At 45.4% G+C, this 12,132-nt stretch overlaps 1 protein-coding gene across 3 annotated transcripts in view; it reads left to right on the plus strand.

The window, feature by feature from the left end:
* The window catches only part of ADAMTS17 (ADAM metallopeptidase with thrombospondin type 1 motif 17), a 264,395-nt gene that overhangs the window by 197,340 nt on the left and 54,923 nt on the right, over positions 1-12,132 (plus strand). For all 3 annotated transcript variants that reach the window (XM_054042918.1, XM_054042919.1, XM_054042920.1), the window contains 2 exons: positions 5,969-6,128; positions 10,987-11,122. In XM_054042918.1, the coding sequence (XP_053898893.1) occupies positions 5,969-6,128; positions 10,987-11,122 (296 nt within the window). The remainder of the gene's footprint in view (positions 1-5,968; positions 6,129-10,986; positions 11,123-12,132) is intronic.

The raw sequence follows: 12,132 nt of genomic DNA on the forward strand, positions 1-12,132 counted from the left end.
GGGGCTCCAGCTTCACGTTGCCAACCGCCAAGCAGTCCTTAGCCACTACAGTTTTAACCCTTGCAACATGTTGTCCACATTCCAGGAGCTACCACCGGCGGACTCCCGCTCAGAGTTTGCTCCTGTCCTCGAGGAAGGCAAGGTTGTTGTGAGGATCTCCTTACAGGCCTCCCTAGATTAGGCGGACTCGGCAACCCACACTATGTCAACAGCTCCTTCTCATGGCTTCAGGTGTCGGGACTCCCGCACAGAATCCAGCAGACAATTCAAGACTTGCCTTTTGACTGCTCAGGGCTTTTCTAAGAGCAAACAGACTCTAAGCTCCACAGCCTTAAAGACTCACGGGCAACACTGAAGTCCCTGAGGCTTCATACACCAGCCCCACAGAGGAAACATTTTAAGCCGCAGCCTACCCCTTGCATCTACCCTGCTCCCCCTAGACAGGATTGTGTATCACTATTCACAGACAAGACAAAAGTGATGTTCTATATAAACAGATAAGGTGGTGCTTGCTCCTCTCCCCTGTGCCAGGAAGCCCTCAAGCTGTGGGACTTTGGCATTGCCTACTCGATACATCTGGAGGCATCATATCTCCCAGGTTCCCAGAATGAACTGGCCGATCATCTCAGCAGGTCATTTCACAATCACAAGTGGTCCCTCCGCCCGGATGTCGTGACCAACACTTTCCAAAGGTGGGGATTTCCCCAGATAGACCTGTTCACAACACGGCGCAACAGGAAGTGTCAGCAGTTCTGTTCCTTCCTGAATCACAGCCCTGGCTCACTCGCAGATGCCTTTCTCCTCCCTTGGAGCACCTGCTGTATGCATTCCTGCCCTTCCCGCTCATTCACAAGGTCTTGCTGAAGGTCCAAAAAGAGAGAGCATCAGTGATGTTGATAGCACCAGTATGGCCATGTCAACACTGGTTCACCACGCTTCTAGACCTGTTGGTCGACACACCTATAACACTGCCCCTGGTCCCGGACTTGCTCACACAGGACCACAGCCACCTCCAACATCCCAATCTAGAGTCTCTCCACCTCACAGCATGGAAACTCTGTAGCTAAACCCCTTGGAGCTCGCATGCTCAGACTCTGTTAGGGAGGTTCTCCTTGGCAGCAGGAAACCATCCATTTGAGCAATTTATCTGGCTAAGTGGAAGAGATTCTCGACTTGGTCACTGCAAAACGACACGCTGCCATTACAGCCATCGATTCCTTTCATACTGGACTATTTACTGCACCTAAAACAGGAAGGCCTGGCAGTGTCATCAAGAAAGGTGCACCTGGCCACCATCTCAGCTTGCCATCCTGGTTCTGCTATTTGCTAACCCCATGGTTTGCCGCTTCCTCAAAAGACTAGATAGACTGTACCCTCAAGTAAGACAGCCGAGCCCCCCAGGAGATTTTAACCTGGTGCTCTCAAAGCTGATGGGCCCTCCTTTTGAGCCCTTTCTCCTGCTCTCTCCTCTATCTTTCCTGGAAAGTGGCATTTCTAGTGGCTATAACTTCGGCCTGGAGGGTGTCTGAGCTTAAGGCCTTGACACCCGAGCCCCCTTATACTGTTTTTTATAAGGACGAGGTGCAGTTGCGGCCACACCTGGCTTTCCTCCCAAAGATAGTTTTGCAATTCCACGCAACTCAGGACACTTTTCTTCGAGTGCTCTTCCCTAAGCCGCATGCTAGTAACCGGGAACGAATGCTCCACTCCCTGGATATCAGACAAGCATTAGCTTTTTACATTGAGTGGACAAAGCTGTTTAGAAAATCAACACAACTCTTCATCACAATTGCTGAGCGACTGAAAGGGCTTCCAGTGTCATCCCAAAGGCTCTCTTTATGGATCATGGCCTGTATCAGGACGTGCTACGACTGAGCAAAGATACCTGCCTCAGCATTAACAACACACTCCACAAGAGCGCAGGCTTCCTCGGCAGCATTTCTGCTGCAGGTGCCCAGTCGAGACATCTGCAGGACAGCAACATGGCCATCAATCCACACCTTTATGTCGCACTATGCCATTACTCGTCAGGCTAGAGATGACTGCAATCTGCGACTCGGTGAACTCCGACTCCTCCTAGGAACTGTTTGGGAGTCACCTACTTGGAATCGACATGAGCAAGCACTCAAAGAAGAAAAAATGGCTACTTACCTTTTTGTAACCGTTGTTCTTCAAGATGTGTTGCTCATATCCACCCGCCTCCCCTCTGTCGGAACATCTGGCAAGAAGGAACTGAAGAGGCGGTGGGTCGGCAGGGACCTATATACACAGCCATGAAGGCACGACTCCAATGGGCCCCGACGAGTACTGCTAGGGGAAAAACCTTTCAACTACTGTGCACATGGCACACACACACCTACTTGGAATGAATAATGAGCAACACATCTCAAAGAACAACAGTGACGAAAGGTAGGTAACAGTTTTGTCTGGTTCCAAATGAGGTGTGTGGTTGACCGGTCAGTTCATAACTCTGATGTCCGTAACTCTGAGTTTCTACTGTAATACAAACTGACTTTTCAGTCAGATATTAATAGAAAGGATTTTTTTCCTTTCTCTCCCGCTTCCCCAGATATGCTTTAAAGATGGGCGAGAGACCAGTATTGGACCATTAGAACAAATATGCAGCCCAAAGTCATTGGGAGAGTAATAAACAAAGCTCACTTAAAACAGCACATAATTTATTTGAAACTCTTTTCTCAATTCAAATATTAATCTTTTCCCTGAAATAGGATAGTGGTTTTAATTCTTTCAACAAGAATGAAAAGGATGGTTACCAGTTACCTCTAAATAGAAAACTGTTGTCTAAACAACGGTGGAACATACATGACTGACAGAGAGCCAGAAGCCTCACTGAATCTATTGTGACTTGCATTTGAAATCAATTACACACACATACATGCACACACACATATTATATGTGGCTATGAAATTGGTTTCATATGGGCCCTTCGAGTCACTCGTTTTGTTTCCATACTGAGATAATAAGGATCTCGTTTAAGGAGCTGTTTTTTAATACTTGGGGCATTTCTCCAAATGTGTTACTGTAAGTATATTTTTTGGATAAATGAATGTTTGTGTAGCTAGGCCTATGCTAGACCTCCTCTTGGCAACAGAGGACAACCAACACTCCCGGAGCACAGAGATGCTTTAAACATGACTGTTTCCGTAGTGCAATAGAATGGGCTGCTCATACCTCGCGTGCTTAAATAAAGTCAGAGCAGGACTTGAGTTTCTCTGCTGACTGTTGCCTAATGTTTTGGATGCTGCAGAAAGCTTTGTAAACATGATGATCATGTGGTCCATAGCGGGCTTAACTTTGGCTTCAAGCTAAGAATAAAACATGCCTTATAGTGATAGACTTGAGTGCAATCTATTTACTTTACAAAGAGAAGGTTACGGGGTGACTTGATTACAGTCTATAAGGAGGAAGAAATATTTAATAATGGACTCTTCAATCTAGCAGAGAAAGGTCTAGTATGACCTATGGCTAGAAACTGAAACTAGACAAATTCAGACTAGAAATAAGGTGTCATTTTTTAACAGTAAGAATAATTAATCATTGGAACAATTTACCAAGGGTCATGGCAGATTCTCCATCACCATTTTTAAAGGAACATCGGCTATTTTTCTAAAAGCTCTGCTCTAGGAATTATTGTGGGAAGTTCTATGGCCTGTACTGTACAGGAGGCCAGTCTAGATTATCACAATGGTCCCTTCTGGCCTGAGAATCTATGAAAAACAAAGTTTCCTCTGTAGCCAAAGCAAAAACCTCTCTTTGTTTCCCACTCCTCATGGAAGATACTTTTCTGTCCGGACTTGTTTACTGTGGAGATCAACTGAAAGGTGCAGCGTGCCTGCTGCCCTTACAGTGCTCATCTATAGGGAGTCAATTGCTTCAACTCAAATGAAACCAGGCAAAATTTTTCAGACAGTTTATTCACTGAAGTGCAGTTTTGAGTTGACTGAAACTATTAGCAAATTTGGGTCCAATTTAGCAAATAGTTTTGGCTGGAAAAAAATTTGACAAAAGTCAAAACATTTTGCTTCAATTTTATTAAAATGAAACTTTTCATTTTGAAATATAGTTAGATTTATTTTGGAAAGAAAAACTAAAAAAAAAAGAGATAAAAAGTGGAAAAAAACAAACAAAAACAATTGTTTCAGGTCAACCTTCAATTAAATTTTGGGGAGATTTTTTTGGTTTCAGCTACTGAACCAAAATATCAATTATTCAGACAGCTCTAAACTCCAGGCTTCGAGCACATGTACAATCATTTTATGCCCTATCCCAGGTCATGGGTGCTTATAAACCTTATTTGATTGGGGTTTTTAAGCGGGTTGAAAATGTGTTTCCAGAACAATGAAGAGTCAGAAAGGAGCGTACCTGTGGGTGCCTGCAGGGCCGGCTCCAGGCACCAGCTTGGCAAGCAGGTGCTTGGGGCAGCCACTTGGGGAGGGGGGCGGCACGTCCAGCTATTCGGCGGCAATTTGGCAGACGGTCCCTCACTCCCGCTCGGAGCGAAGGACCTCCCGCCGAATTTCCGCCGCAGATCACGATCGTGGGGTTTTTTGGGGTTTTTTTTTGGCTACTTGGGGCGGCCAAAACCCTGGAGCCGGCCCTGGGTGCCTGGAGGGTTCCTGTTCAAATTATTGTTTTAATGCTACTGGGGTTATGTTGTAATAGTAATTATGTCTGTTTTTAAAAATCACAGAGGCCACATCCACAGCTGGTGTAAATTGGCATAGGTCCATTGACTTCAAAGGAGATACTCCAATTTACGCCCACTGAGAGTCTGGTCCATAAAATAGATGTGCTCCAAAGTCAGCTAGTAAAGCCCTCCCGCCGATCTTTTACATAGCACAGTAATTCAGATAAAAGATGCAGTAGGTCTGTTTCTTATCTCTCACCCGTTTTACACCGGTGGGGCCCCTTTTACCAGAGTTACTCAGTGAAAGTGAGAGCCAAATCTGACCCAGTGGGTAGATCCAAGTAGAATCGGAACTCCACGCCCATTATGACTAATAATGAGGCACCCTTTTTCAGCCCTCCTTTTGTTTATAGTGGTCCCTTTTAGCGAATTTCACAGAGTAGAGAGGCTGGAGAGGTCATACATGAGCCTGTTAGAAGCAGGTTTCACACCTCAGCATCACTGCAGCGGCGTCAAACTTGGATGTCAATGCCTGACGTGAAAAAGCCCAGCGCCTTCTTTCTTTCTTCAGAAAATACCTGTGTGTAGGGAGAGACAGTCACATCCCATTAGTGGGGTTTGTCAGTTAGCTCAGGACAGACTCGTTCTTGTCAGCACAATTTCCCATGGTGATGATTTGACTTGTTTATTGATTAAGCTGTTAAACGCGCCTCTCTGCAGCATTAATCAATTCCCGTGCGAAGTGATATGATGTTAAACTCAAAAAACACCTCTCTCTCCCAACCCACTCATCCTCCCAGAAGGCTGAATAAATAGATCGGCCTGGCAACAAGCCTGGCTTCCCAAAACAAATTAAGGCATGTATGATGAATGGCATCTTAATTCTATGCAATCGTTAACTTAATTAGTTACTTTATGAACATCAATCTGATTTAATGTTTCCTGCTGTCAACTTAATTCTGTTTTGAAGCCAACTCATCACATCTGAGACCAAAAAAAGCAAAGGCCAAATTTTTCAAAAGTGAGTACTTAATGTTAGACACCGAAGTCTGGTTTTGGACACCTCCATAAGTTGCTTGATTTTTTTTTTTTTCAGAAGCTCTGAGCACCAGCTCTCGTGGTTTTCCTTTGTGTCAGCACCTCTGAAGATCAGGCCACTTTGATTGTAGTGCCTAAATAAGGATTTGGGGGCCTTTCTTGAAGCACCTGCCTTTGAACGTGTTGGCCTGAGACAGCATTGCTGGCTTTGCCATCTCTGCACTCTGTCGGCTTTTCCAGTGCAGTGTATCATAACAGCCTTTCTTCTGCTGCTGAACCAGGTGCTGTTATTTCATGACCAGAATTATGGAATTCATTACGAATACACCATTCCTGTCAACTATACCGCCGAAAACAGAAGCGAGCCAGAAAAACAACAGGATTCTTTGTACATCTGGACACACAGCGGATGGGAAGGATGCAGTGTGCAGTGTGGAGGAGGTAAGGCCATTTGGGAACGTGGTGGGATTGTTTTGTACAGTGTTTGCCAAGGCAGGCAATAAAGAGAGGTGAATGCAGAACACGGGCTGCAGCGCTGCCAAAGCACAGACATCACGAGGAAGGCTAAGCTACGGAAATGGCTGTTGGCATGGCAATTGGGGGAAAGCTCGCTTTCACCAGATCTCCGAGTTAGCAGCAGCCGTGCAGTCTATACTCGGTCAGTGTTCTGGCAGGGCTGCTTCTTTGTCGGTTCATTACTATGCAGTGGAACTGCACCTGGTTTAGTGCTTCACGGATGGCTCAAGGCACTTATATGCAGCCCCATATCTCAAGGCTCAGTCAGGTTCTTGGAGCAGGGTTTTCGCAGGCATGCATGCGTATTTGCTGAAAGAAACTTCCTTCTCCGAGGATGAAGCAGGAGCAGTCGCACTGTGATAATTTGCTGTAGATTGCATCAGAAACCCTTAACCCAGCTAACCACATTAGCACCCTGCAGATCACACTTTTCAGTTGATTTTTCCTGGGGCATTCTGGGATAGATTCACGAAGCCAGAGGGGGACTTGATCCCCATAGAAGACAGTTAATGCTGCATCTGCCACTATATGTTGGCGTTCCGTATATGGGAGAGGCAGCTTTAATTCTCCCTAGGGAATCAGGTCACCCCTGGCCAATCTCCTTTCACGACTAGCACTGAGTGGTTGGTGCCAGCTCCAGCAATTCATCCCATCATGAAGATACCACAAAGGAGTTAGAATGCTCAGGTTAAAAGTCTCACTCCTCGTCAGGTTTGCCACCCCCAGGATCCTTCAACGTCAGTACACTAAATGCCTGTATTTTTTTTCCTTATAAAGTAGTTGATTTAAAGATTGACTTGTTTGCTTTCCTTTTACAATAACAATTTCTCCCAGTCATTGAGCCCTTACGAGAGCGAGTCTTAAACCTGTTGACGGGGTCTTAGGTACAATAGGCTTTCCACACAGTTAGGGGCTCAAATATCACCTTCTGGCAATATGGGTCCCACCATCAATAGGCTCGGGTATGTCAGTTCTTAAGCACTTTGGTTTTCAGACACATTTCAGTACTTGTTCTTGGTGGAAAGGTCTTCTTCCCTTTGGGACTTTTAGATTGGGACTCACTTATGGTTCGAAATGTGATCAGGGACTTAATTCACACTGGACTTTCCAGTGACAGGTCTTAATGGTTTTTCTTGTTTGGTCACGAGCATTCGGTTTGTCAAGTATATAAAACAGCCAGAGTTAAGGTTATAATGGAAGACGCTTGAGGAGTTTCCCCCAAATAAATATCACTAGGGCAGGTTTGCATGGTGAGTTGGTGATGTTTACATTGTGACATCATGGTGTTGACTCACCATGTTGAAAGGCAACTATCTCACTGTCACAACGCAACATCTTCACGTCAAGTGAATTGTTAAGCCCAAGGTGCCATGTTCATCAGTGGAGTTGAGCCCCCTTCTCAGCTGATGCAGAGACATAGGTTGTGTGGAAATAGTAGAACCATTCTGGAGTGTGGTGTCTTGAGCCGGAGTGTGAAATTTAAGGATGAGGTTCTATGGAGATTGGACAACAACCAAACTGGCCGTGATGATACCAATAAGATTTGGGGAAAATATCCAAATATATTACAGAAAGTGCACAAGCCAGAGGAAGTGAGGGAAATTGGTGGTGGCCCAGTGACATGCAGGAAGCAGTAAAGAAGAATGGCACTGGCAGAAAATAAGAGTGATGGTAAGTTCCGAGTAGTACAGACTGGTACAGAAAATAGCTAAAAGAGCAGTTGCAGAAGCAAAGGGTCAGCCATTTAAAGGACTACTCAGGACTCCTAATGAAGGAAGGGGAAAAAGGAATATGTAGCTTAGCCAAGATAAAGCAAAGAAGAGCAGAGAACTTGGGAGCTGTGAAGTGTGTCAAAGATGAAAATGGAAGAGTACTAGGGGAAGATGGTGAAATCATTCTCATTTTATGAGAAACTGCTCAGTAAAGAGAATGTGAAGAAACCATTGAGGGAAGTATGCACAAGCAAAAACCGGACAAGCCCTATCACCGCAGTGGTCTCAGACAGTGCTAAAGACGATGAAACGTGGGAAGGCTGTGGGAGCAGATGATGTACCAATTGAGGTATTTAAAGCATTAGGCCATGAAGGAGTGGTAATGATGACAAACTTTTTCAACTTAATTCTCTGTACTGGAATAATTCCCGGCGGGTGGAGGAAGAGCGCATTGGTCCCTAACTTCAGGCATAAAGGAGATGTGCAAATATGGAGTCATTACTGACCCATCAAGTTGATGAGTCATGCAGTGAAGTGTCTGGAAAGAATTATTGAGAAAATACTTTGGGAGGCGCTGGAGCATCAACTTGGATTTGTGCCAGGAAGGCCAACAATGGCAGGAGAAATGTGTTTGCAGGAGAAATGTGGAGAGAAATACAAGGAATTGCACTTAGTATTTGTGGATTTAGAGAAGGCTTATGGCTGAATTCCTAGACAGTTGTTATGGAGGTGCCTATGGGTACACAATCTACTGGAGTCATATGTTCAGACTATCATGGTCATGTACCAGGGAAGCACAACAGTAATGAGAAGCAGCTGTGGCTACAGTGAGTCATTCACTGCGAGGGTAGTCCTACATCAAGGATTAGCCCTTAGCCCGCTCTTATTTGTGATTGCAATGAACACCTTGAGGCAGGAAATTCGGGGAGAGGCTCCGGGGAGCATGCTTTTCACTGACAACGTTACGTTGTGCCCCAAAGATAAGTATGAACTGGAAACAGCCCTAGAGCTGCGATGGGCTGCATTAGAAGAAAATGACTTCCGCATCAGCTCACAAAAGCTGGAGTACATAGAATGCTTTGAGGGACAACAAGAAGCCAATAAAACTAGATGGTATCAAATTAAAGTCCATGCAACAATTTGAACACCTTGGCTCAATGCGGAGCCATGATCAGAATGTGGATGAGGATGCTAGCAGCCACATGAAGAGCAGTTGGTGGAAGTGGAGGGAGTGATAGGAATTCTTTGCAATAAGAATATGCAAAGTAAACTAAAGAGCAGTGTGAATTAAGAATCGGATTAGGCTGGTTGGAATGCTGTCCAGTTTGGAAGCGAGAAGAACAACGACCTCACATTGCCAGATTGAGAATGCTGAGTCAGATAATTGCTGATACGCTATGCAGTGAAACAGTAGGAGCCATGATGAAGGTAGACACACACACACGAAAAACCAAGGGAGTATCGGCTGGGCCATGTGAGATGATGAGATGTGGGATATATTGGCCAGAGACTACATGAGCTAGTAGTCACGGGACAGAGACCTTGAGGAAGATCTTAAAGAAAGCAGTTTGAGACACTGAAAGAGGACTTGAGAAAGGTTGGTGTCCGCTTGTGACAAGAACACTTGGCGCTGGTGAACGAGAGCCACCAACCCCAATTGGCGGGATACAGCAGAGAAGAAGAAGAGACTCTTGAGCCTGGTGTGTCAAGTTGGCAGCACTTTTTCATGTAGTACATCCAGAGGGCCTGAGGACCAGAAATGATATATATTGTAGCTGCTTATTTCATTCCCTTGTAAAATTTGAGTAAGCCCAAACTGCAGCGTTTGAGGCCTGCTCATTCCCTTTCAACCTTGTTTTGGCTGCATTAAATGAGTTGGATGTTAGTCAGGATGTCCAGCTGTACAACAGGAAGCTCAGGCTAAGTGGTGGATCTCAGGTCATTATTAGTCATCCACAGAGGTGGCCGGTTGTCCGGCTCCAATCTACTTCCCCGGAGTATTTGTGCTAGGTGATGTATGGGTCCCAGCAGCATGTGGAGGAGGAACCTAAACCAATGCAGATTGCTTTCGAGGTTGTATTTATGTTAAGAATTGAAAGACGTAGCTCAGTATACTAACACTGCTGGAGCAGTCGCATTTGTGATTGTTGTTACGGCCCCGCCAAATTAACGGCCATGAAAAACGCATCATGAACCATGACATCTGGCCTCCACCATGAAATCTGGTCTTTTATGTACTTTTACCCTATACTATACAGATTTCACAGGGGAGACCAGCGTTTCTCAAACTGGGGGTCCCGACCCAAAAGAGGGTTGCGGGGTGGGGGTTGCAAAGTTATTGGGGGGGGGGGGGGGGATCATGGTATTGCGACCCTTCTGTGCTGCCTTCAGAGCTGGGAGGCTGGAAAGCGGCAGCTGCTGGCCAGGCACCCAATTCTGAAGGTAGCACTGCCAGGAGTAGCGCAGAAGTAAGGGTGGCAATGGGTGGCCAAGGGACCAGCTCTGAAGGCAGCAGCACAGAAGTAAAGGGTGCCAATATCATACCATGCCACCCTTACTTCTGCGCTGCTGCTGGCGGTGGTGCTGCCTTCAGAGCTGGGCTCCCAGTTAGCAGCTGCCCCCTCTGAAGGCAGAGCTGCTGCCCAGCGAGCAGCAATGCAGAAGTAAAGATGCCAATGCCACAACCTCCCTACAATAATCTTGCAGTGCCCCCCTCTTTTGGGTCAGGACCCCTACAATTACATCTGTGACATTTCAATTTTAAATAGCTGAAATCATTAAATTGATTATTTTAAAAATCCTCTTGACCGTGAAATTGACCAAAATGAACCGTGAATTTGGTAGGGCCCTAATTTGCACCTTTGCTGACAGGACAGAGCAACCCAAAGAGAAGGCAGAGAAGACAGAAACATCCACAGAGCTATTAGTTCTGTATGCTATAGGTAGAGGTAGGCAGAAAGAATTTCGCTGTAGAGGAGATTTGTTAAATAACATGTTGATCTTAAATAGTTAACAGCCTCCAGCAATTAACTAGCTTACTGGTTTGCCATTGTTTTTGGTTTGACTTTTAGGTGAACGTAAAACCATTGTGTCCTGTACTAGGATCGTTAACAAGACGATGATGCTGGTGAATGATAGTGACTGCCAGCGTGTGATGCGCCCTGAACCCCAAGTCAGGAGATGTAACACACACCCCTGCCAGTCACGGTAAGGAGCTTAAAAAACAACCAACATCCCTATTTCTCGCAACCACACTTCTCCAGAGCAGCTCTCCACTGAGCACTGTCCAGGTGTCTGATGGCATTCGGGCACACAGTTAACTGCAATATCCAGCTGTAACACTCATTTTTCATTTGTTGGACAGATCAGATTTTCGTTACCTCAGAGTCCATTTAATTTGTGATCAGTACAGCAGGATTCCCTGGAAGCTACATACATATATAATTTATTGGGGGATTGTGTTTTTTCTTCCCCTTAGCTGCATAATCTGGGAGACCAAATAGTTTCCTATATTTAGCTACACAACGTTGCAGTGATGGCATGTCTAATCTTGTTTCTTTATTCAGTGCAGAATAGGGCTTGATTAGTTGTCACGCCCTGTTGAAAAGAAAAACATGGCCTTTAAACCTTATCTGGTGTGAGATACCGGGGTGCAGTCCAGAACAGTGAGGGGGCAGTGTCACCCCTGCCCTGCAACCGTGGGTGCCTTACAATTCCTTGCTGAAGTAACTCCCACGTGGGCTACTCACAAACAGCCTTCCAGCACGCAAGCCAGACCCTAAGTGTCTGCTTGTAGCTGCAGCCTGCCAGCCACCCTTGGGTTACGCTCTGGCTCTCACCAGCCCTGGTTATTCTGCAGGGTGACCCCAACGCACCTCTAGTCTTAGATTTTCTCCCAGAGATCTATGTCCTGTACTGCCCAGCCCTCTCCTGGAAAATACAAAAGTCATATTTGGTCTGTTGTTTCTTGAAAAGAAATAATATGCACACAACTTGTCACCCCAAATGGAGTTTCCCGGACTCTTCAATTTAAATCTACTGAATTAGATAAAACATGTTTATTAACCACAAAGAGAGATTTTGAGTACAAGGAATTGAGGCATAAAGATCAGAAATGGTTACAAGAAAAATAAAGATAAGATATTGACTGTAATACCTAACTCAACAAACTGTATCAGATTCAAGCAAAGTTTCTCACCATATGCTTTCAGCAGTCT

This window comes from Malaclemys terrapin, chromosome 10, assembly GCF_027887155.1.
Source record: "Malaclemys terrapin pileata isolate rMalTer1 chromosome 10, rMalTer1.hap1, whole genome shotgun sequence".
Taxonomy (NCBI): Eukaryota; Metazoa; Chordata; order Testudines; family Emydidae; genus Malaclemys; species Malaclemys terrapin.